Here is a 25,516-nt window from a genome sequence, read left to right as displayed (position 1 = left end):
AATGTGTATTTCAACGGCTTCTTTGATAATGGAGTCCCAAAAAGTTGTTGCTGTGACCAAAATCGAAGTTTTGTCTTAATCCATTGAGTGTCCATTAGAAATACAATGTTCCGCAACTGCAGACTTACTGGGTTGCAGTAGGCAAGTGCAACGTTGATGTTCTGTACAACAATCTTCCACTGTACGCGTTGTCTGTCCTATGTAGGCCATACCACATTGACACGGTATTTTGAATATCCCCGCCTTCTGCAGTAACAAATCATCCTTCACTGATCCCAGCAAATCTGAAATCTTAGAAGGCGGATGAAAAACCACTTTCGCATGAAAATTATTGAGAATCCTCGCTGTCTCGAATGAGATATTTCCAACGAAGGGAAGAAAAGCTAGGGACTTGGCTGGTGTATTCTTCTCTTTATTCACTTCCTGGAACCTTGCCCTAGAAGAGAATGACATGTTCATTTGCCCGGTTGAGTATCCATTGTCTCTGAACACCGTCTTTAAATGTGCAAGTTCCTTAGGCAAATTTTCTACATCCGACACTGTATGTGCCCTGTGCTCAAGGGTTTTAAGTACACTCATGGTCTGTGATGGTGATGGCAACTTGAAGAATGCAAGTACAGATCAGTGTGAGAGTGCCTACGATAAACAGAATGTCCCACTGAGCCATCAGTCTTCCGTTTAACCAAAACATCCAGGAATGGAAGGCAGCCATCTTTCTCTACTTCCATTGTAAATCGAATATTCTCACGGAGGGAGTTTAGATGATGAAAAAACTCCATTAATTTTTCTTCTCCGTGGGGCCACACTATGAAAGTATCATTGACGTATTTTTTGGAGATTCTGTTTATCGTTGGCCCACTCACACTGATTTGTACTTGCATTCTTCAAGTTACCATCATCCATCCCAGACCATGAGTGTACTTAAACCCCTTGTGCACAGAGCACATACGGTGTCGGATGCAGAAAATTTGCCTAAGGAACTTGCACATTTAAGGACGGTGTTCAGAGACAATGGCTACTCAACCCGGCAAATTAACAAGGCGTTCTCAACTACAGCCAGGAACCGGGAAGTGAATAAAGAGGAGAACGTGCCAGCCAAGTCCGTAGCTTTTCTTCCCTTTGTTGGAAACATCTCCTTCAAGATAGTGAGGATCCTTAATAATTTTCATGTGAAAGTGGTTTTTCATCCACCTTCTAAGATTTCGGATTTGCTGGGATCAGTGAAGGTTGATTTGTTACTGCGGAAGGCAGGAATTTACAAAATACCGTGTCAACGTGGTATGGCCTACATAGGACAGACAACGTGTACAGTGGAAGAGTGTTGTACAGAACATCAACGTTGCACTCACCTGCTGCAACCCAGTAAGTCTGCAGATGCAGAACATTGTATTTCTAATGGACATTCAGTGGAGTACACTAAAACTTCGATTTTGGCCACAGCAACAACTTTTTGGAGCTCCATTATCAAAGAATCCGTTGAAAGACGCTTTTCAGGAAATCTAATGAACCATGACAGTGGTTACCAATTGAATAATGCATGGAATCCCGTCATCTCCGAAATTTGCTCGAGACGAAGACACCAGAAGACTTTGATAGCTGCGGCCAGTGAAAGCATTGATGACCGCTGAGTATCTCAGTTCCACCAGCGAGGGCGCTGTCTCTGAGCGGTGTGGCCCTTCTGTCGCTGCGACTGCAACACTTGCACGGCAGTACTATCAGCGCACTATATAAGACGAAGTGGAGAACATCTTCGTCAGCTTTGTTCGGCTCACCTGAAGATGGCTGGCATTTGTCCAGCCGAAATATTGTGCAATGAAGTTTACGACGACCAGCTGCAAGCCCAAAATCACCTAGCACTGTTCTGTTTACAGTACCTCTGCTGTAAACCCTCTGCTAATTGTGATTCTTCAGTTTCTCCCAGAATATCTGTTGATTGAACAGTTCACAGGTGTACTGCCAGTCAATAGTGTCAAACAGGCATGATATTTTTGCGGTCAGACATGTCCTCATCATCTGTTGCATTGATGTACTGAGTGTCTGAGGCCACATGGTCGACTTATACCTCTCCCACCACAAACCGTTCTCTACGTGGTTTGTGCAGAGGGTGCACATCAGCAGTCACAGGAACACTTGCATCAGTATCTGGTAGTGTCGATGTAGTTGCTCTGTGCACCCTGGTTGCCAGGTCGCTCAGTAACTACTGCCTGGAGCAGCAGAAGAGCTGAATTGTAAAGCCTGTCATGCTCTGACGAGAACTAAGACTACAAAGTAAAAATTACCAGAAAAGAAAGGGCAGTCATTCTGAAACTGAGAGAGTGCTCTCAGATCATTATCTTACCTGCTGACAAGGGCAATTGCTATTGTTGTTCTCTCCCACAAGGACTTCACTGAGAAGATGCAGAACCTGCTAAATGATGACTCCTACGTGGAGATCAATACTGACCCCACCTAAGAGCAGGGTGCTTCTCAAGGAATCGGATTTACTAGAGGGGGTCATTAAGAAATTCTCACCACCAGCACCTGTACTGCCAAGATTTTATGGACTCCCGGACGTATATGAAGATGGGCTCCCATTACACACCATATTCAGCAACATCAGAGCTCCTACATATTTAATGGCAACATACCTAAGAGAGATATTAAATCCTTATGTGAGTAAATCCCCATATAACATCCACAATTCTGTGGATTTTGTGAACTGCCTCAACAACTTCTGGCTGAAGAACTCAGATGTCATCTTGTTATTCATTAGGGTGCCTCTAGGTGAGTCATTGGAATTCGTTGGTCAGAAATTTAATGAGAAGATTGCTGTCCTTTTCAGGAATGTCCTAACCTCAACTTATCTTCTATTTAATGGAGAATACTATGAGCTAATGGAGGGAGTCCCACTGGGCAGCCCATTCTAAACAGTGGTCAAAAATTTATGTTTGAAGCATTGTGAGGAAGAGGCTGTGACATCATCCAAATGGAAATCCACCTCTTTTTCCATTATGTAGATGACACATTTGTCATATGGCACCATGGAAGGGACCAACTCCTTGACTTCCTTATACATCTGAATTCCATATATCCAAACGTCATATTCACTATAGAGACTGAAGAAGAAAGAAGACTACCATTTCTGGACATCATGATCAAGAGACAACTGATGGCACCCTACGCCATGGTGCATATTGGAAGAAAACGCACACTGATCTATATCTGCATGCAGATAGCTTCCATTGCCCTGCACAGACGAACAAGGTACTAAAAATACTAGTAGACAGGGCACACACCATCTCAGATGCAGAGAGGCTGCTCCAAGAACAGGAAAACCTCAGAAATGTGTTCCAAAAAGATGGATACTCAGAATGGGAGATTAAGTGAGCTCTTCATCCTAACACTATAGTACAACATGGGGAGATGGAAGACATCATGGAGGAAGAGGTAGGCACAGCCTTTATACTGTACACTGGCATGCTATTGGAAAAAGTTGGGCACATGCTGAAAAAGCACCATGCAGGAACTGTCTTTTGCCCACCCAGTAATACACGGACACTGTTGGGGAGCGTCACAGATGACTTCAGTTTGTAGAAGGCCAGGATATAGACGATTCTGTGCCAGCATGGCTAGACATATATTGGACAAACAGTGTACACCACCGATGATCGATGTTGAGAATACCAGCGGCACACTTGACTAATGTACCTCAAAAAGCCATTGGTTGCATTGCACTCTTTCTCACAGAATCATGTGATAGATTATGAATGTACCAGGATTTTTAGCACAGACTTCTAAATACTGGGACAGCTTTGTTGGAGAAACCATTGAAATTTGGACCACAGTTAATCTTATTAACTGGGACTGCGGCTAAAATCTCAGCAAGGCTTGGGAGCCAGTGCTGGGTCTAATTAAAAAGATACTCAGCAAACACAATGATCTGGCTTTTAGGGTGGACAAAGCAACTACATTGAAGTACCACAGATGCCGATGCAAGCATCTCAGTGATTGCTGACACACACACACACACACACACACACACACACACACACACACACACACACACACAGACTTGGGCAAGGAGGGAATAGATTTCGTTGGAAGGGAATATAAGTCAGCCACATGCCCTTAGGAGCTCAGTTTGTCAGTACACCAGATGGTGGCAACATGTCCGATATTGTGCTTGTTGGGCACTATGGACGACCAGTATACCCATGGTCTGTTCAACCTCTGCTAATTATTTGAAAGAGCATGCTTTGCTATGCGTCTCATGATACATCCCATACATTTTAGCCTTACCTATTAGAGATAGACTGACTGACTGCTGACTCATTTCATCTAACTAATTACTCAGTTTGGCTATGGCTAAAACATCATCTATGAATACTACCAGTTCTCTGTTATATTTCTGGAGAAGGGTGTTATTAGGTTAGCGGCTGAAGGATCTATGGAGGAGGAGGGTACATTCACTACTGCCTTAATCTCATCTGAATGTGACTGTTACACACCTTGCAAAGTTTCTAGTTGCTTACTTAACTTATCATTACACAATTTCTGTTGACCCTTATACTCTAACAATTTCGATAGTTGTATCAGATTGGCTAAAGTATCACTCATATTAGCTGAACATGTTTCTAGCACCTTTGTGCAATTTATTACTACTTTTACATTCACAAGACAAATATGAAGAAAACACAGACATAGTCGCACCCAAAACTCATACCAATAATCTTTACCAATCACTATGTCTGATCATTGCCCAGCGACTCTCAGTACAACTGTCTGCTGCACAACCATAATGCCTATGTGACAGATCTACAGGTTCTTCAATTGAGAAAAGTCACTTTCCACATTGTATACCAATGTCCATGTCCAATCCCAGCCATAGCAAAACAACAAAATGAAAAAGGCCCATAGCAAATGTTATTTGGAATCACCGCATTATGGTCACACCTGAGGCATGTGGATGCCATTCAAGAGATCAGATTGTTGCTGCTGGTGCTGTGATGTCCTCCCCTGGTTCATCAATCACTCCTGGAAAGCAGTGTCATATTGATGTCACCCAGAAACCACTTCTGATGCCAAATACACTCCTGGAAATTGAAATAAGAACACCGTGAATTCATTGTCCCAGGAAGGGGAAACTTTATTGACACATTCCTGGGGACAGATACATCACATGATCACACTGACGGAACCACAGGCACATAGACACAGGCAACAGAGCATGCACAATGTCGGCACTCGTACAGTGTATATCCACCTTTCGCAGCAATGCAGGCTGCTATTCTCCCATGGAGACGATCGTAGAGATGCTGGATGTAGTCCTGGGGAACGGCTTGCCATGCCATTTCCACCTGGCGCCTCAGTTGGACCAGCGTTCGTGCTGGACGTGCAGACCGCGTGAGACGACACTTCATCCAGTCCCAAACATGCTCAATGGGGTACAGATCCGGAGATCTTGCTGGCCAGGGTAGTTGACTTACACCTTCTAGAGCACGTTGGGTGGCACGGGATACATGCGGACGTGCATTGTCCTGTTGGAACAGCAAGTTCCCTTGCCGGTCTAGGAATGGTAGAACAATGGGTTCGATGACGGTTTGGATGTACCGTACACTATTCAGTGTCCCCTCGACGATCACCAGTGGTGTACGGGCAGTGTAGGAGATCGCTCCCCACACCATGATGCCGGGTGTTGGCCCTGTGTGCCTTGGTCGTATGCAGTCCTGATTGTGGTGCTCACCTGCACGGCGCCAAACACGCATACGACCATCATTGGCACCAAGGCAGAAGCGACTCTCATCGCTGAAGACGACACGTCTCCATTCGTCCCTCCATTCACGCCTGTCGCGACACCACTGGAGGCGGGCTGCACGATGTTGGGGCGTGAGCGGAAGACGGCCTAACGGTATGCGGGACCGTAGCCCAGCTTCATGGAGACGGTTGCGAATGGTCCTCGCCGATACCCCAGGAGCAACAGTGTCCCTAATTTGCTGGGAAGTGGCGGTGCGGTCCCCTACGACACTGCGTAGGATCCTACGGTCTTGGCGTGCATCTGTGCGTCGCTGCGGTCCGGTCCCAGGTCGACGGGCACGTGCACCTTCCGCCGACCACTGGCGACAACATCGATGTACTGTGGAGACCTCACACCCTACGTGTTGAGCAATTCGGCGGTACGTCCACCCGGCCTCCCGCATGCCCACTATACGCCCTCGCTCAAAGTCCGTCAACTGCACATACGGTTCACGTCCACGCTGTCGCGGCATGCTACCAGTGTTAAAGACTGCGATGGAGCTCCGTATGCCACGGCAAACTGGCTGACACTGACGGCGGCGGTGCACAAATGCTGCGCAGCTAGTGCCATTCAACGGCCAACACCGCGGTTCCTGGTGTGTCCGCTGTGCCGTGCGTGTGATCATTGCTTGTACAGCCCTCTCGGAGTGTCCGGAGCAAGTATGGTGGGTCTGACACACCGGTGTCAATGTGTTCTTTTTTCCATTTCCAGGAGTGTAGTTGGGGTGCCTGGCAGAGACATCTCTACATTGTCAAGATGGTGATGGGGGCCCTGTACAGCATCTTTCAGCTCTAATGTTAAGATTTATTGGTTCAGATTTACACTTCAGTGTGTGCTCATCAGCCTCAGCTAACATCTCATGCTAGTGAAATGGTGGAATTTCGATGGCCTCCTGTTGTTGGCTTGGCTCAGCTGGTTGCCAAGGCCGCTACTCCAGCAGGTCTGCTGAAGTTTCGCAGGCTGCCATTATGTGGTCAACAGGTGAAGTTGTACCATGAGAGTGTGCATCACACTGCTTATAGCATCGTTGACTCCACCCTGGAAGATGATCGTGGTTCACAAAGACCCATCAGCTTGTACTGCGCTGTCAGAAGTCATGTAGTTGGATGATCCTGGCCCCAATGGACAGGTAGGCCCTGGTGCCTGCAGTGATGATCAGGAACAGTGGTACCGTATGGCCCTCTCACCCGGTAGTGGTGGTGGTGATGTGAGTCTGGTAAGCACTGCGAGATTGACTGGTGTTGGAAGATCCTCAGTCTCCCTGTCATTGATGTGATAAGCTGCAATCAACATGAAGCCCAATTATTGGCAAGTGTTTTATTTCAGACGCAACAACACAATTCAGAGACCTGTCAGTGTTGTTAAAAACCAGTAACAGCAGAATGAGAACTGACAACTAGTAAAGATGCATGCCACATTCCATTATAACCCCATGCCAATCTCCATAAATACCCCAGTTTCCCAGCTATCAATTCAGTCGGTAATTATGCAGTGGCATGCATGCATCGGATGACCCAGCACTTCTCATAAACATGCTGTTTGCACTTCCTGAGAGAGCAACATCCAAGTAACCGTGACCTGCCAATAATTGGACTTCATGTTGATTGCAGCTTATCACATCAATGACAGGGAGACTGAGGATCTTCCAACACCAGTCAATCTCGCAGTGCTTACCGGACTCACATCACCACCACCACCACTGGGTAAGAGGGCCATACGGTACCGCTGTTCCTGATCATCACTGCAGGCACTTTTAGGCACCAGGGCTATATGCCTCTCTCTTGTGATTGGTACCAACGTAGCAATGTATGTTTATGTATATGACCGACTCACAGTGTCAATTGTTTCTTTCCAATGCATTGATATGCCACCCACTCTGCCTGGTGTCGCCTGTGGTTGTGCTAATGTGAAGTCCAGAAAAATTAACTTCCTACCCTTTTCTGCTCTGCATATTGTTGAATACCTTATATCTTTAAACTTCCTTCTTTGGAACAGATGAATGCTTCATCATCAGAGGAAGAACAAAACTTTTTTCCGAATGCTGATCCTTTCTAATTCCAAAATGCTCAAACTGGATGTGAAACATACAGGCGACTTTGATAAGCAACAATCCCTAATTTAATAGGAAAATGTGCATTTTGAATCATATATAGGAACTCACACATCATTCCTTTTCTTTGATTGATGATTCACAAAGTGTGTTCCAAGTCCCTTTACCTGGGATCATGGATAGCATTTTAAATTCTGGTCCAATCCCACTAAAAACTGTGTGGATAGCAACACTATATATAACCCAAACGAAGTTCATGATACCATGAACCCACACAGTTCTAAAACTGGTGCCAGGAATTTCAATTGACCCATCCAGCTATAACAAAGTCTGTGGTACACAAAACCAAAACTTGTCCATATAACTAATATTGAAAACAAACATTTCAGCAATTTAGGTAAAACAAACCCCACAATACCTATTAATCACAGTACAATGTAATTACCAAATAAGAACAAAACCCAAAAAGTCAGAATAAATTGCATTAACACCAATTCTGATATACAAAAATACTACACAAAAAATAAAAGCATAGAAACTTATCAACCAATACAGGCAACACAGAAATCTAAAAATCAAGTGATAGCAAAAATACGTCATCAACACAATCTTTCAAACGGGCATCATAGACTTCTCAAACCAGGAACGCTTCTGGATAGAATGTCATATGTTGTTCACCGACAGTACCACATATACTGGTCCCTGGACTGAGATGCAGCAACTTCGGTCAATATCCTACCTTTTCCACAAACCTAACACTTCACACATTTGGCGATCAAAGTGAATAACTATAGAGATTTATCATGGTCAACATATCGTCCCCCATTACAGCCTGTAGGGACCTACTTATGAACTTTATCATTTATTAATTTATCCTGTGATCCTGTTTAGAAATATATTGGATACATCAATATACATGTACAATTACAGATACAGGGAAAATAACAATTTGAGCACATATATTATTATTTTACAATAGATTTATACACAATTATGTATAATAATTAATGAAAACATAGGAAAAACAAAAACTTTAACATTAATTTAATTTACTAGACATAGTCAACTAATTTCAATTTCTGCTGCAGTACTAGGGTGCTGAAGAAACACAAGAAAATTTTCGTGTTTATTTTCCACTGTTACAGTATACATAGCGCAGTTCTAATGATATTGTTTCAGTACTGCAAATTCTTTGGAACTAGTCTCACAATATCCCCTTAACATTGGAGAAACATGCTGTTTTTAAGTTGTTTTGAAAACTGGTAGTGCTTTTATATTTTTTAAACTGCTTGGTTATAATGAGTGCCCTGCAGCCAGTTGTAGTTGGATACTGTTTATGTGATAGTCATCTTTGACTCTTGGGCTATAATTGTGTAATTCTCTTTTTAGCATTAGTGTACAATTTAATTTGAGATACATGATAGTTTCAAATATACTGTCAAGATTTATATTCTTTCTGTTCATATGGACATTTGCTGCCCTGGCTCATGTTATTATACAGTACAATAAATGTAGGCTTACTACACACCCTGGTTTTTTAGTACTGTCCAGATAATGTCTGGTGCTGCAAAAATTTCCATCGCATTCTTAAATGTTCCATTATGTCTGGGCCTCTCTCCGAGCAAGCACTGAAGTCAATGGTCAGATGTGACTGCCATTACTACCACAACTTCTCACTTACTGTTTGTGATTTGGCAACACAATAGGAGCAAAGTGTTAATGATGTTTTTGGGAGTAAAGTAACTCATCTACATGTTCTTCATCATTTCTCAATTCCTTCTTAGTCTGATCATTTACCAATATGCAAAAGAAAGTCTGCGTTTAATGTTACCTTGCAATAGATATACCAATTTTTGAAACTGCATAATGACACTAACAATAAATATGTTTATTGCACACTATGTATTGCAAAATGTTCTGTCACACATAAAGGAAAGGGTGAAGTTAAAGACCACAGATAAACACAGGAGTGCTATTAATGCCACTACATCACAAAACATGAACTTTCTTTTTTAAAGCCAAAGATGGAAATTGTAACCTGGAGTCTGCTGTTAAAGAGGCTATGCTTTCATTCCACATAGCTAGATATGAAGTCAGTTTCAAAACATCTATAACAAAAAACTAAACATAGAATTAAATCAGCAATAAACACCACATTGTAATAATAATTCTAAACTTAAAAATGAATCTATTGCCCATAACTGCCAACATCAAAATGACTTGTTTCAAACTCTTCCGACATTATTCTCACAAACAGCTCTCCACAAGTCCAATGAATCACTAACACCACCCGAAAACAATTTAGGGACAAATATTTCACACTAGAGTGTGACACCACATACTCCAACTCGCTGTCTGCAAACATAACCTATTTCACATACTCCACACCGCAAAACTGTCACACACCACCACGCTGTAAGGTCACTTGTCACAGCAGACAGATTGAACTGCAAACTTCAGTTGAACACCTCCTCCCCCCCCCCACCCCCACCCCCAATCAAATTTGATGCAGAAGAAATTTTCATATGGCCATCTATCACTCCGTGCGTTCTCTAGGCAATAAATTTTAGATTATAATGCATATTGTTTCATATGGCTGCCAGGTCTATACAACTTCATAACATTGTTAAGATCAAAAATGGCACACCCATTCTATGTAGTTTTCGTACAAGCAACATACATCAAAAATTAAACGTATGCCTGTATTTATTCTACTGTGAAGTGTTCAAATGTTGAGCAACTTGCATACCTACTGACAGTAAACTAAACAGCTCCCTGCCCTATCCATACCTAATCCTATTTTACTTTGTATATTCTTTATTCTGTAATGTATCTGACTTGTATGATACTGTAAAACTGAAAGGTGTAAGGACAATAAGTAAAGAAATAAAATAAGTATTGCCCAGAAATTCATCAAACGCAAGGAGAGGAAGGGGGGGACCTATGGTTTAAATTAGCATGTCATTTAAGTTCTGGATTTATCAGTTAAAAATAAGTGCAGTACTGGATTAGTCAAAAAGATTAAATTCTTTCATTTATCACGTTCTTAGATTCCATTGTGAATGAGAAGAAGCTGACAAACTAATCTAATGTAATTACTCATAACTGTATTGCTATATACTATTTGTGTTTACGCACGATCAAAGTGACATTCATTTCCACATTCCATAAATTGAACTATGAGGGTGAACCTTCAGCAATGCAGAGTGAGTTAATGTATAGATTAGCAAAGAGAGAACTAAAGGCTGCACTGATAATCAACTCCTGCTCAACTGCTACCAACTATTTGTGCTCACTCAAATAATTTTACTTATTATATTAACAGGAAAGCTGTTTAGAAACAAGTTGTTAAAGTAGGAAACAAGGCTCTACTTTGAAAAAAAAGCAGCTGTTCTCTGATATACCAGAAACTTTTGTTTACTTATTATCTGAAGCATAAATGTTATTTTTTTCACAAATTTCAATCATAAACTTTAGTTGCCCACTTCAATATTCCCTCCCCCACCAAATCAGTCTTTTGAAACACCACGAATTCCTCTTCGATCTTCGTGGCACTTACATCCAAAATACTCATTTACTTTGTTCGATATATTTCAATCTCTGTTTCCCCAACAATTTTCACCCTCTATCTAAATTTCATAGCATACCAGTTGGGTAACTTGATCATAAGAAATGTGCACACCTAGTACTGACAATGGCACTGGGGTGAGTTTTCTTTTTATATACACATTAAACGTATTTAAAATACGGACAAATTACAACTGAAGCACCAGATTTTTTTCTTTTCGCAATTTTTCTCACTAAAGGAGGGAACAAAAAATTATCCGGACATTCCCTAGAGTCTGTAGTACTTTTCAACACATTTTGCTCTTGCTGTACACAATGATAGTGTGTTTCAGAAGCATACATTTTCTGTTTTTCTTTCCAAAATATCTCCATGTTACAAATTTACTTGCCATGAAAAACAGTCTTTCAAATTATTTTCATCTGCCTTGTTGTCTAAGGAAAGCAAAATTTTGGAGACAGACAGACCTAGTACACAAAAGTTTAGATTATTTTGTGGGAATAAGAGTACTGAATATCATCATTTACATAAAATAACCTTTATTTCACATATTAAATGCTTCACTGCTTACAAAACTTCCAACAATGATTCATGCTTACAAATACAATTAAGGCCTTAACAAAACCTCAACGAGACCAGTGTTCCTGTAAGCCACAAACCTCTCGACATTCATATCACTTTTGTTAATCTATCAGACTTTGCATGGGGTTGCAATTAACTGCTGATCCTCTTAAAACAACATATAATATCAACGTCTCAACAACATATCCATATATGCACCAGATAAGAGATCTGTTTCTTCAACTCCTAATTTCCTCCTAATATCTTCAGCCACCGCTTGACCTTCTTCAATACGCTGGTCTTCAGTAAGAACAACCTGTACAGTGAAGGGACACAATTAATAGTTTTTCAATAAACCTGCTCTGATACCTGAAAAATGATTGCTGTATTCGATTGTTTTCTTTGTTAAATGAAGTCTTCACAACTATTTGTTTATGTGTCTCAACATGATAGATGGCAGTTGAAAGCTCGTTAAAAGCACTTTAATACTATAAACTACTGTCAAATGAAGCATTATAAACTTAACACATTAAAAAACCAACCTCCAACTCCATAAATTTTCCTAAGCCAAAGACTTCATCAATGTGTATTCTTGTGTTACCCACAAGGTAAAGCCTTCGAGTTTTCTTTACAGTTCCTTTAATTCCCAATGCTTGAGCCAATACTGGTCCTGGGTTCGAACCAGGTGGAAAATCAACTCTCGTGTACTCACATACTTTAGGTCCTTCAGTATCGGCTCTTTCGTAACATATTAACTGTGATGTTCCATCCTACAACGCAAACAACACAAAAAAATGATGAATTATTTTTCTCGAAAGTAATAAGTGAACGGTAACTTACCGCTTGGTGAAATACCTCAAATTTTCTAAGTTTGAGTCTTCCTCGAGGCACATTATAAAACGTATCTTCCTGTTTTATAACTTCGCCTTTGGAGTTACTAAGCTGTTCTGCCCTCGAGATGAGTTCTGCGAGGTTCCTGACCTTTGCTTTTATCTCTACGTTCCTCATCTCACCGTGTAGTAGCCAACCACTCCACCCAATTAACAAAACACAGCGTAGCTTCCCACGCGACTAAGTAACAAGCTAACAACTAACAAGCTGTTTACAGAAACCGATCGGCGAACATAAGTTGTCACCAAGGAAATTCAAACTGAAAGAACCACGGAAGAGCTCTTCAGTAAACACATCTTTGCAGATATTACACATTCAAAGATATTATAGCATGCAGAGACCGCTGTAAACAGTTATTGTGTGAAGTGTGGTGTGCTCGTGGTGTTCCGAACATGATGAAGGTGAAAAGTAAACAAAGCTGCATTTCAGTGATGACATTCGCTCGATTGTTGTTCGAAATCGACTAGGATGTTACTTGTAAGGAGAAGACTAACCAGTGTTATTTGAGGGATTCACTGTGGTCAGATAATTGTAGATCTAAGATACAACACTAGCAGAGAGGAGAGCAGGGAACGAACTATATGTTGTTATTCACATGTATCATTTAAGAGATTTGTATGATGTGTGCATGGCAAAGGTTTGGTTCAACAATAATGGAAAGAAACATACGCCTGACATATAATTTACTCCATGAGAGATGTATGAGAATATGTGCCGTTCTGAGCACTGTAAAATCACCACATTGCCGAATTCACAGGGGTAACAATCAGACTGCAGTAGAAGTTATGAGCAAGAATCTTTCTCTTAGATATTTAGCACATTCTGCAGACACTGATGACAGCGAATCAGATGAATTTAGTGAACAGGATGATGATCCAGACTATGAAAAACTTAAGGAAATGAGTGAATCTTTGAGAAACTTCTTGTATCCAGATTCTGAAGACCCTCTGTTGCTCAAATTGAAGACCTGTATGTCAGTACAGGAAGTATTTAATATTATTAGACCCACAGAGCTTCAACTTACTTCCCAACATGTGAGCCAAGCTGTGTTAGTGCTGTGGGATCTGCAGAAAATATTTTACAGGGTGTATGCCAAAGAAGAAGACGAGGCTAAGGTTTATAACCCAGCAGTAGGCACATCAGACTCACTGAGACATTATATTAATGTTGTCAGTAATCATGAAGATTTTAAACATTTGATAGAGCTTGTAAATAGAACTTATCTTCAAATGACACCTGATGCTGCAACATGTACATTACTGTATTTAAGAAAGATGGACGTACGCTTGACACATCCAGTTATGCAAAATTTAGTAGCATATTGTGCTTCACTCATTGAGTCGTTATCAACACATTTCCCACTTACTGCCTTATCCAGATTTACAGTGGCAGTTTATATACCAAATAGTATTTGGACATGCATGATTCTAAAAGAAGTTATTCCGCTCATTTACAGTGCACTAGGTAAGTCAAGAGTTTATATATAGGGATTTTTTCCTTCTATTTGCTGCTAATACCTGTTTTGTTATTTAATGTAGATATCATTTGGTAGATGCCAATCAACTTTACAGCTGTTCCTATGTTTAAAGCAGTTATTTTACTGTATCCAGTATAGGGTAGTGAGTCAATGAGCTGGTGATACACGTACACAAATCTGCTGAGGAAATGTTGCCAAACGTCCAAAGAATGGAAATGAACATTAACTGACCTGCCCCATAAGAAACGGCAGAAATCTACCCTAAACAAGTACAAAAGAATTTTTTTCCTTCCTATTAACTATAAAATTCATATCAAGGCTTCACTTAATAGCTTAGATAAACAAAAATGCTGTCTTATTACGTAGGTAATACCAGACAAGATCCAAAAGAAGAGCTTATGTGTAGAACAAGTCCTAGATCTCAGCACCAAGTGTCAGACACAAATTCAAATTGTAGTGTCCAGAAAGTTGGCATAGGCTTATAAATCCATCAACAAACAAACATTGTATAATGTGTGCCTGTGAAAGTTTTACAGCATGTCAGTGTGATAAAATCTTGATGGGTTTCTTGGTGTATAAGATCACAACTTGAGCATGAAATTTTGGAAAGGCTACTATCGCTTCCCATCTTCTAGTGAAGTGACTTCAGCTGAAGATGGGAAAAAAGAGTGTAGCCTTTCTGAAATGATGCACTCACACTGTGATCTTATGTGACAAGAAAGCTGTGAACTTTGTGTTACATTTCAGAGGAATTTCTAATTGATAAAAAGACAAGGGGATCAGCCAAACAACCGAAATCAACATCTAAAGTGAAAAATGCTTGTTAAGTTATAGGAAAACAAGCTTAAAAGTGGCAAATTGAAACTAAAAGCATAAATATTGGCATGTGTTTAAAAAATAATTGATTCTCTAGCACTCTCTGATGACACTAAAATTCTCTGCTGCAGTATACTGCAAGCAGTCAGGTCTGCAGTGAACTCCATGAAGTAACAACAAATGCTGGGCATTGATTTTCAATGAATGGTAAGTGAAAGTAACAGACCAGAAGTCAACAACAACCTTTGGTCACAAAATTGATGTATATCCGCAGACTGGAAGGTGCAATAACTTAGGTGGCATCTTTTAACCAGCAGGGTTAAAGTAGCTACATGGTATGGACAGTTCAGAAAGTATTTACATAGGCAAACTGAAGAGTGAGCAGGCAAGTACCTACTCTCAGAACCCAGCTACATCACAAACAGTACCTACAGGCTCCTCCAGTAGCTTATAGTAACTCTTGTGCAGTGAGCATTTTAAATCAGTGGTGCTCAGACACTCCTGGTGGGTGTTTGTTGCATATTAGTTGGAAGAAAACACAGCCACACCAGTGGCCCATTAAAGAAACTGTTATTTGTGGGAAGCTTGATGGCCCTGTTCAGGTGTTTGCTGACTTACTTATTCTGTATTATTTTGAAAGAACTAAAGGGGTAGCCTGTTTTAGTCATTGTTGGCAAACTTGTTTATGGAACATTTGCAGGAAGAAGCCTTGCAGTCATCAATATATAAACAAACAGGTTTTCTTTTTCCTGCTACCTGAATGGCATGTTTGCCATATATCCACTTGGTTTACAAAAACTAAATAAGTTATTGCAATATTTCCATTCATGCCATCCCAGTGTCCGGTTTGTTATGGGATTAGAGAGAGAAAGGACAGGTAAAATTCTAATATGTCATTATTAAGTGAGGCAATATGGTTCACCTGTCATTGTCCATCATGGAAACATGTGGTCTATATACTTTGGTGTGCAGAACATATGGGATTTCACAAAACTGGATATACCAGATTTCAAATTGAAAGGGAACTTATGTGTGAAGCTAATATGTGAAGAGAGTAAGAATAAAATCCAAAGCCAATGGCCTACTGTCTGATGCATACTTAAGAAATAACAAGCATGTGACATGCCCATTGGAAGCAATCAACCTATTCAGAAACACGAAAGATGACACATGCTTAGGAATTTGCAGCATTATGTTTCCATTTGCTATGTAGTATGTTGGCCGAACAACTATGGCAATGGAGGTCTAATACCTGCAGCACAAACAACATGTCACTGATACTGCCAAGTAACTTATCGGTTGCTTAACAGTTCTCACAGAATTTGGAGTTCCATGAGCTGCAATGCAATAGGAATCATGGCATATATGCCTAGGTTTATGAGACAGCGCCCAGAGGTGACTGGGATTGGCAGGCTGAAAACTTTGTCAACAAAGATGGCATTTTCAACTTAATTATGGCCTGATTGTAAATAGTGAAAGAACATCAGTAGTTTCACATGAGCCCAGAAACAAGAGAACCAGCTCTTTGGGAGCTCATAATACATCTGCACACCAGCAGAATTAGAGCTCCTAGAGTTTTGTAATTTACTGAGGGGGTGGTTTTTTTTTTTTTTTTTTTTTAGTGCAAGGTTTTTTGTTAATACCAAGTTCAAGCGAGGTGATGTATAAGCACTAATAATCTGTAGTCTGTTACTGTTGCACCACAGGCTGTAGTATTTCATGCAAACACTGTGTTTTATTGATTGATGATATGCATGTTTGAAGTAGTAATATAATACACAGGAAGTGAGACCAAAATTTTTTATGCCCTTTGAATGTTCATTAATGACAGACAGACATTGGAAAGATGGGATTACAATGGAAGCTGCAATAGACATGTTGTTTGTACATGAGCGTGAGATTGATAAGAAAGTGTTGTGCGGTAGCTCAAATCTGTAGATTTTGCTTTTTATTTATTTATTTTATTTTCTCTGAGGCTCACAGCATGGTAAACGTCTTGTAATGACATCTTAATAATGGTACTGAACCTGAACGCTGCTGTAATTGATCTTATTTTATTGCTGTGGATTATAAGGGTCAATGGGAGCATCCGATTAAACCTTTCTGCTTTGACCCTTGACGTAATAGTGTTGTGTTGTGTGACTCACTACGGCACAGTGTGTTGGAGTTGGTTGTATGCTGGTACTTACATCAGTATTGCATCATGGCACTCTCTCTGCCTTATAATCTTTATTGCTGCATAAGAATCTTCAATTGCAGCCTAATTTTATTTGTTAGTCATTTAATTTAATTTTCACTTATGATTGAGAAATATCAGCATAGGTCCTTTATGAATGGGATAAACTGTTGCAGTTTTGACAGCTACGATTGACAACTAATCCAACATAAAAAGATTACACTACCATGCCACAGATCATTACGGTAAATAGATAGATAATCAAACAAATTAAAACTCTACAGAATTGCTGGATTAGTTGTCAGTTGTAGCTGTCAAAACTACAACAGTACATACCATCAATAAAAGACCTAAGCTGACATTTTTAACAACAGCAGTCAGAAGTGAAACTTACATTAAATGATTAACAAATAAAATTACGATTAGATTAGATTTCTTTTAGATTAGATTTACTTTCATTCCAATTGATCCGTAGTGAGGAGGTCCTCAAGGATGTGGAACATGTCAGAAAAACAACAGTACATGACAAATATTTACAACTAAAACAAATAAGCTAATGTACCATTCCACAGGTCCCAAGTGGAATTATTGTCATTTTTTAATGAACACTATATGAAAGTCATTTTACAAATACTAATGCACGGAATTTAAAATAAAAAAGTTTTTTATTTATTTATAAGGTAATAAACATGTAATACAACTACTATAATACTTATTTACAATGAACACATTACTGCACTGAAATGGTGCAGAAGTTAGATTGTACTTACACACACACACACACACACACACACGTTTACAATGAACACATTACTGCACTGAAATAGCGCAGAAGTTATATTGTGTGTGTGTGTGTGTGTGTGTGTGTGTGTGTGTGTGTATAAACAAAGATGATGGGACTTACCAAACAAAAGCGCTGGCAGGTCGATAGACACACAAACATACACACAAAATTCTAGCTTTCGCAACCAACGGTTGCTTCGTCAGGAAAGAGGGAAGGAGAGGGAAAGACGAAAGGATTTTGGTTTTAAGGGAGAGGGTAAGGAGTCTTTCCAATCCCGGGAGCGGAAAGACTTACCTTAGGGGGAAAAAAGGACGGGTATACACTCGCGCACACACACACATATCCATCCACACATATACAGACACAAGCAGACATATACAGAGGCAAAGAGTTTCATATATATATATATATATATATATATATATATATATATATATGAAGCAACCGTTGGTTGCGAAAGTTCGAATTTTGTGTATATGTTTGTGTTTGTTTGTGTGTCTATCAACCTGCCAGCACTTTCGTTTGGATTGGAATGACTCCTTACCCTCTCCCTTAAAACCCACTTCCTTTCTTCTTTCCCTCTCCTTCCCTCTTTCCTGACGAAGCAACCGTTGGTTGCGAAAGCTAGAATTTTGTGTGTATGTTTGTGTGTCTATCGACCTGCCAGCGCTTTTGTTTGGTAAGTCTCATCATCTTTGTTTATATATATATATATCAGTTGGTTTTACTGAGAAATTCATCAATGGAGTAGAAGGAGTTGGCCACCAATAAATCCTTTAGGCTTCTCTTAAACTGAATTTCATTGGTTGTTAAGCTTTTTATGGCTGCTGGCAAGTTATTGAAAATGTGTGTTCCTGAATAATGCACACCTTTTTGTACAAGACTAAGTGACTTTAAATCCTTGTGAAGATTATTCTTATTTCTTGTATTGATTCTATGAATTGAGCTGTTGGTTTGAAAAAGTGATATATTTTAATGACAAATTTCATTAATGAATAAATATATTGGGAAGGAGTAGTTAGTATCCCCAGTTCCCCAAACATGCTTCTGCAGGATGTTCTTGAGTTCACACCACCTATAACTCGTACTGCACGTTTTTGTACCTGGAAAACTTTAGCTTGGCTTGATGAATTACCCCAAAAAATAATCCCATATGACATTATGGAATGAAAGTAAGCATAGTATGCCAGCTTTTTTATTTTTATATCCCCTATGTCTGACAAAATTCACATTGCAAAACTAGATTTGTTAAGACGCTTCAGCAGTTCTGTGGTGTGCTCCACCCAGTTGAATTTATTATCAAGCTGTAATCCCAAGAATTTAACATTGTCCACTTCTTGTATCTTCTTGTCATCGTATGTTAGACATATACTCGTGGGACACCCCTTACAAGTTCTGAACTGCATGTAGTGTGTTTTTTCGAAGTTTAGTGACAAAGAATTGGCTAGGAACCAGTGATTAATGTCCACAAATATTTTATTATCTGATCTTTCTAAGACTACGCTTGATTTGCTATTTATTGCAATGTTTGTATCATTGGCAAACAAAACGAACTTGGCATTTGGTAATGTTACTGATGAAAAGTGATTGATATACACAAGAAAAAGTAAGGGTCCCAATATGGAACCTTGTGGGACCCCACATGTAATTAGTTCCCAGTTGGATGATGCCTGATAGCTTGATACATGTCTCTTTCCTAATAACACCCTTTGTTTCCTGCCAGAGATATAAGATTTGAACCATTTTGCAGCATTTCCTGTTACACTATAATACTCTAATTTGCTTAAAAGGATATTGTGATTTACAATGTCAGATGCCTTTGACAGATCACAAAATATACCAGTTGCCTGCAATTTTTTGTCTAATGATTTAAGCACATTTTCACTGTAAGTGTAGATAGCCTTCTCAATATCAGAACGTTTTAGAAATCCAAACTGTGACTTTGACAGTATGTTATTTGAGATAAGATGGTTATAAAGCCGACTGTACATTACGTTATCGAAAATTTTTGAGAATGCTGGCAACAGTGAAATTGGATGGAAATTTGATGCTATTTCTTTATCTCCCTTCTTAAACAGTGGCTTAACATCAGCATATTTCAGCCATTCAGGAAATATTCCACTGATAAATGACTGGTTACACAGATAGCTTAATATGTTACTTAGCTCAGAATCACATTCCTTAATTAACTTTGTTGATATTTCATCATACCCACTAGATGTTTTTGATTTTAAAGATTTTTTGATGGACATTATTTCTGTTGGGGTAGTGAGGGTCAAATTCATATTATGGAAGTTGCTTGAAATTTCTGGTCTGAGGTATTCCATAGCAGCATCTACCAAACCTGACAATCCTATCTTTTCGGTAACAGTTATAAAATGTTTATTAAAAAGTTCTGCAACACTATACACATTTGTCACCATGTATCATTTACTCTTAATGCTATTTGTTCCTCTTCACGTCTGGTTCTACCGGTCTCCTCCTTCACTATATCCCATATTGTCTTTATTTTGTTATCTGATATGACTATCTTTTCCTTGTAATATATTTGCTTGGACATCCATATTACAGTCTTTAATATTTTGCTGTATTTCTTGTAATGTGCTATAGCATCAACATCGGAACTGTTTCGGATTGACAGATACAGTTTTCTTTTTGTTTTACAAGATACCCCTATTCCTCAAGTAATCCATGGCTTTTTTGTAGACTTTGCTCTAACCTTGGTAAGTTTTGGGGGAAAACAGTGTTCGAATAAGGTAAGCACTTTATTAGCAAAAGTGTTATATTTTTCGTTCATGCCATAGGCACTGTAAACATCAGTCCAGTGAATGTCTCTGAGGAGTGTCCTAAAATAATCAATTTTTGGCTTATTGATTACCCTTTTGAGCTCAGATTTAACAGATTTTATATCCTGTTCAGTATTAACATTTAACAGAAGGAACTGCATGTCATGGTCTGAGAGGCCATTGACTATTGGTTTTGTAATATAATTTTGTTCATTGGACTTTTCTATAAAGATATTATCAATGGCTGTTTGTGAGCAAGTGGCTACCCTAGTGGGGAACTTTACAGTGGGAATTAAGTTGAATGATAGTGTTACTAACTCAAATAAGTTCTTATTGGGAGAGTCTTTAAGGAAATCTACATTGAAATCACCAGCAACCACTATTTCTTTGTTTTTGGTTGTTAAATGGGCCAGTACAGCTTCAAGGTGGTTTACAAACAGATTAAAGTTACCTGCAGGTGCTCGATATACACTTAATATTATGAAGGATTTTTTGTGAAATTCTAATTCTGTTGCACATGCTTCCATATGCTGTTCTAGGCAAAATTTATGAATGTCTGTGTTCTTAAATTTATGACAGTTCCTAATGAATGTGGCAACTCCTCCTTTCTCCATTCCTGATCTACAAAAGTGAGATGCTAACCTAAACCCTGTAACTCTTAAAAGTTCTATACCAGTGGTCACATGATGTTCAGAGAGGCAGATTATGTCAGCTGGGTTTGAAGACTCTAATGCATCTATGCAGATAGTTAATTCATTAATTTTATTTCTCAGTCCTCGAATAATTTGATGCAATAAAGATAGCTGACATTTCACATTGACTGAGTTAAAATTTGGTAGAGTTATAATATCTGCTGACTGTTGAAAATTCTTAACCAATAGCTGTTTATGCTGATGTAATAAGATGGAATTATGTTTTTTGATTTCTTTCTCAAACTTAAGGTTTGTCTCAGTTTCACCCTCTCTTAAAATTTGCTTTCTTTCTGTCCTCCCTACCCTAAAAAAGGGCCTTTTCTGAACCCTATAACCACTGGTATTTTACCACTCATGATAGTGCCCCCCCCCCCCCCCTTTAACTTTCCTGCTATTTCCCCAATCAATTTACCCTTCCCCTTCCTGTTGAGGTGAAGGCCATGCCTAGTATAATCCCACTTTCTGAGAGAATCAGCAGGAACCACACCAATGTGTGACCCTGTACCCAACATAAGCAGCCGTTCCAGCTCAAAATTAACTCTCATGACAGAAGAGTTCAAATGAGGTCAGTCATGGCGCTCAAGAACAGATACAAACTCAACACTAGTATGCTTCGACGCTGATGCAATCTTCGCCAGGTCACACTCTATACTGTACCCAGGATCTCTGTCAATACTGTTACCTGCCCCACCCACTATAACCACGGTGTCTTCCTTAGTGAAATCTTTGTAAAGTGATCCTAAATCCTCTATCACCTGCTCCAGACCAGCACTAGGTTTAAAAAAATTGGTGACCTGGTATTCTGATCCTAGTTCATCCTGCAAAAGTTAGCCAACACCTCTTCCATGGGAACTACCTAACAACAACACTTTCTTTCTCTTTACTGATATCCTTACATTCTTACTTTTCAATTTGCTGCCGAAAGTTTGTTGTGCCCTGTCTACACCTGCAACTGCTTGAGGCTCACCAGCTTCTAACTGAAGCAACAGGTCAAATCTATTTTCCACATTCACCATGAAGCTATCAGACAAAGTTCTAGGCCTGTTCCTCCTGTTGCCACTTCCCACCTCTCTTTACCCTTCTCCCTCCTTAACCTCTCAAGATCTCCCCTGGCCTTGTCTAACTCTGCCTGAAGGGCGGCAATTTTCCCCTCCTGTTCTAGTATCATCCTATCTCTACTACAAAACCTACAAAACCACTGATGAGTCTCATTTACTTCCCCTTTCCCACGCCACTACAGTCACCCACATGGAAAAAACTACAGCACCCATCGCGCCAAATCCTCGACCTAACAATTCTACGGCAAGTCAAGCACTTTTCACTCATGATAAACGTAATGGTTTACAAAAGTGCAAGGTTTCTGAAACAACAACTTAAACTTTACGCTACTTTCCGGAAATGCTAGTTAAATAATGAAGAGGTACGCTAATTTAAATTGCTGCAGAGAGCAAGGAACACCTAAACGAAATTCTATAGATTTGCTGCAGCAGAACGTAAACAGAAAATACGACTGTATGGTCTTTTCGCGTTTTCTGCTTTATTACGTAAAGAAAAATGAAACTTTTAATGGTACACTTAAAAGACACATTAATGCACCTATTTACCATGTAATAAGTACTAATCTATATGTTTTATAATCTAAAATGACTTATCTTTACAAGAACACCAAAACTCGCGCTAGTCACCTGGCTGCAGGGCTGCCAGGGCTGGCAATTGAAGATCCTTATGCAGCCATAAGAACGTAAGACAGTGAGAGTAGCATGATGCAATATGGATATAAGTACTAACAAACACAATCGAACAAAATAGTTATTAGTTATCATTTTACAACTGTTAACAACGTGTATTTGCCAGCAGATAACCTAAAAATAGTCATAGATCTGAAACAGGCCTATTGCTACTATAGCAATGAAACATCAGTTACGGTAGCGTTCTGGTTCAATACTATTATAAGATTTTTATGCTTGTGATGCCCAACTGGATTGCATCCAGCAGAAATCCGAACATTCAAAGAGATATAATGCTACTTTTGGTAAGGCTTCATTATTCTTTTTGCATCTATCAGTTGTGTTATATACCCATAGTAATCACAGAATGGAAACATCCTGTCATTAATGTTGAGAAAGTGTAATGTGTGGTTAATGTGGAGTTCTTCCAGTAGAACAAAAGCTTATAGTAATGTAAAGTTCTATATATTTTGCTGTATTTTCCAACTCCTTTGGTCAATTAGAACAATTACTTTTTCCCCAGATAGATGTGAAAATATACAAGACTTCCACTTAATAACAGTGTGCATGAAAAATGCACATGCTCTGCTGAACTGGTCTTTTATAAAATTATACAAGGAAATAGCAGAGGGACTCGTGTCAAGAGGAGAAATGACAGCTCAGGGGACAAGGACAATTCTTAAGGCTGCTGTATTTCTCAGTCTTCCACAATGGTCACAAAAAAATGCTTCAACAATAAAGATTCTGTTGTTGTCTTTGAAGGGAAAAGTCTCAGAACTAACTCCAGAGGAGTTGTTTATGCTGCATAAGGTAATTTCTGCATGTTTATAAATTTTTGATCACTGCTTCAGGAGAAAGAGTTAGTTTTTAAGCTCTTATATACTATTCATTGTTGTTGCCATTGGGTATTAAGCCTCAGTTCCAATTATAACTCTATTTCTAATAATGCTCTGTAGCTAATTTAATAAAAATAATTTGCAGATAGATGAAAAGTGGATTCTAAAAAATCACCAAAATAGGTCCAGTTAGAGAACAGTTAGTAGGCTCTCATAAAGTTAATTGTAACAGGAATTCAGTTGTAACAGTTTTCTTCTTCTACATAGTCATCTATACTCAGCAAACCACTGTGAAGTGCATGACAGAGGGTATTTCTCATTGCACCATTTATTAGGGATCCTCCTTTTCCACTTGCGAATGGAGCGTGGGAAGAGTGACTGCTGTGTGCACGCTGTAATTAGTCTAATCTTAAATGAAATGATAATTAAATCGACACCCTAGCTGCAAACAGGTGTTCATATACATCATTGGGGACATGTTGAAAATGTGTGCCCCGACCGGGACTCGAACCCAGGATCTCCTGCTTACGTGGCAAACGATCTGTCCATCTGAGCCACTGAGGGCAGAGAGGATAGTGCACGTGCAGGGACTTATCCCTTGCATGCTCCCCATGAGACCCACATTCCCAACATGTCCACACCACTACATTCATAGCGCGCCTAATAGATGTTTGCCCATAACACTCGTTACTCTTGGCAGATTAATCTACCAAGTCCAGTACAAGTGTGGGGCATAGTGTGTACGTTCGCATAAGAAGGTCAATGGCCGGGTAGCCATGTAAGCAAGAGATCCCGGGTTCAAGTCCTGGTCGGGGCACACATTTTCAAAATGTCCCCAATGATGTATATCATCACAAGTGTGGGGCATAGTGTGTACGTTCGCACAAGAAGGTCAATGGCCGGGTAGCCATGTAAGCAAGAGATCCCGGGTTCAAGTCCCGGTCGGGGCACACATTTTCAAAACGTCCCCAATGATGTATATCAACACCTGTTTGCAACTAGGGCGTCGATTTAATTATCATTTCATTCTAGAGAAGCTGCACGGTCATCAATGGTATCTGTTCTTTCGGGAACAGATACTACCTTCATATATAGTTAAAATATGGCTATCCGGCTGTTGACCTTCTTGTGCGAATGCACACACTATGCCCCAACTCGTACGGGATTTGGAATATTAATATGCCACGAGTAATGAGTGTTATGGGCAAACATCTATTAGGCGCACTATGAATGTAGTGGTGTGGGCATGTTGGAAATGTGGGCCTCCTGGGGAGCGTGCAAGGGATAAGTCCCTGCAGGCGCACCATCCTTTGTGCCCATGGTGGCTCAGATGGATAGAGCGTCTGTCATGTAAGCAGGAGATCCCGAGTTAGTCCCGGTTG

The 25,516-nt window shown here is 39.8% G+C and overlaps 2 protein-coding genes across 4 annotated transcripts in view; one reads left to right on the top strand and one right to left on the bottom strand.

Annotated features, from left to right (window-relative positions):
• Positions 1-11,910: 11,910 nt before the first annotated feature.
• Positions 11,911-13,056, bottom strand: LOC126412513 (uncharacterized). 2 transcript variants are annotated; one of them, XM_050082141.1, is made up of 3 exons: positions 12,790-13,056; positions 12,492-12,719; positions 11,911-12,265 (listed from the first exon to the last, which is right to left on the bottom strand). In XM_050082141.1, the coding sequence occupies exons 1-3, from the start codon at positions 12,955-12,957 to the stop codon at positions 12,137-12,139; spliced, it is 525 nt and encodes a 174-aa protein (XP_049938098.1). In that variant the 5' UTR covers positions 12,958-13,056; the 3' UTR covers positions 11,911-12,136. The 2 variants fall into 2 exon arrangements, with proteins under 2 accessions (XP_049938098.1, XP_049938099.1); XM_050082142.1 differs by having other exon boundaries at positions 12,805-13,054.
• A 114-nt stretch (positions 13,057-13,170) lies between these two features.
• LOC126412512 (FAST kinase domain-containing protein 1, mitochondrial) overlaps positions 13,171-25,516 on the top strand; it is a 47,613-nt gene continuing 35,267 nt past the window's right edge. Inside the window, exons 1-2 of one of the 2 annotated variants that reach the window (XR_007575301.1) lie at positions 13,171-14,304; positions 23,822-24,108. Coding sequence is in view for 1 of the 2 variants with exons in the window: in XM_050082140.1 (XP_049938097.1) it covers positions 13,458-14,304; positions 23,822-24,108 (1,134 nt within the window). In the remaining variant the exon portion in view is untranslated. The remainder of the gene's footprint in view (positions 14,305-23,821; positions 24,109-25,516) is intronic. The other variant, XM_050082140.1, reaches the window with a different exon arrangement.

This window comes from Schistocerca serialis, chromosome 7 (genome assembly GCF_023864345.2).
Source record: "Schistocerca serialis cubense isolate TAMUIC-IGC-003099 chromosome 7, iqSchSeri2.2, whole genome shotgun sequence".
NCBI lineage: Eukaryota > Metazoa > Arthropoda > Insecta > Orthoptera > Acrididae > Schistocerca > Schistocerca serialis.
This window is presented reverse-complemented; position numbering and strand designations above follow the sequence as displayed.

What these genes read in the sequence shown, in the direction of transcription:
- LOC126412513 (XM_050082141.1), bottom strand. Translation starts at nt 12,957, where the DNA reads ATGAGGAACGTAGAGATAAAAGCAAAGGTCAGGAACCTCGCAGAACTC. An exon ending in TTGAGGTATTTCACCAAGCG is followed by an intron (nt 12,720 to 12,789) that starts GTAAGTTACCGT and finishes TTTGCGTTGTAG; the next exon opens with GATGGAACATCACAGTTAAT. An exon ending in GAAAATTTATGGAGTTGGAG is followed by an intron (nt 12,266 to 12,491) that starts GTTGGTTTTTTA and finishes TTCACTGTACAG; the next exon opens with GTTGTTCTTACTGAAGACCA.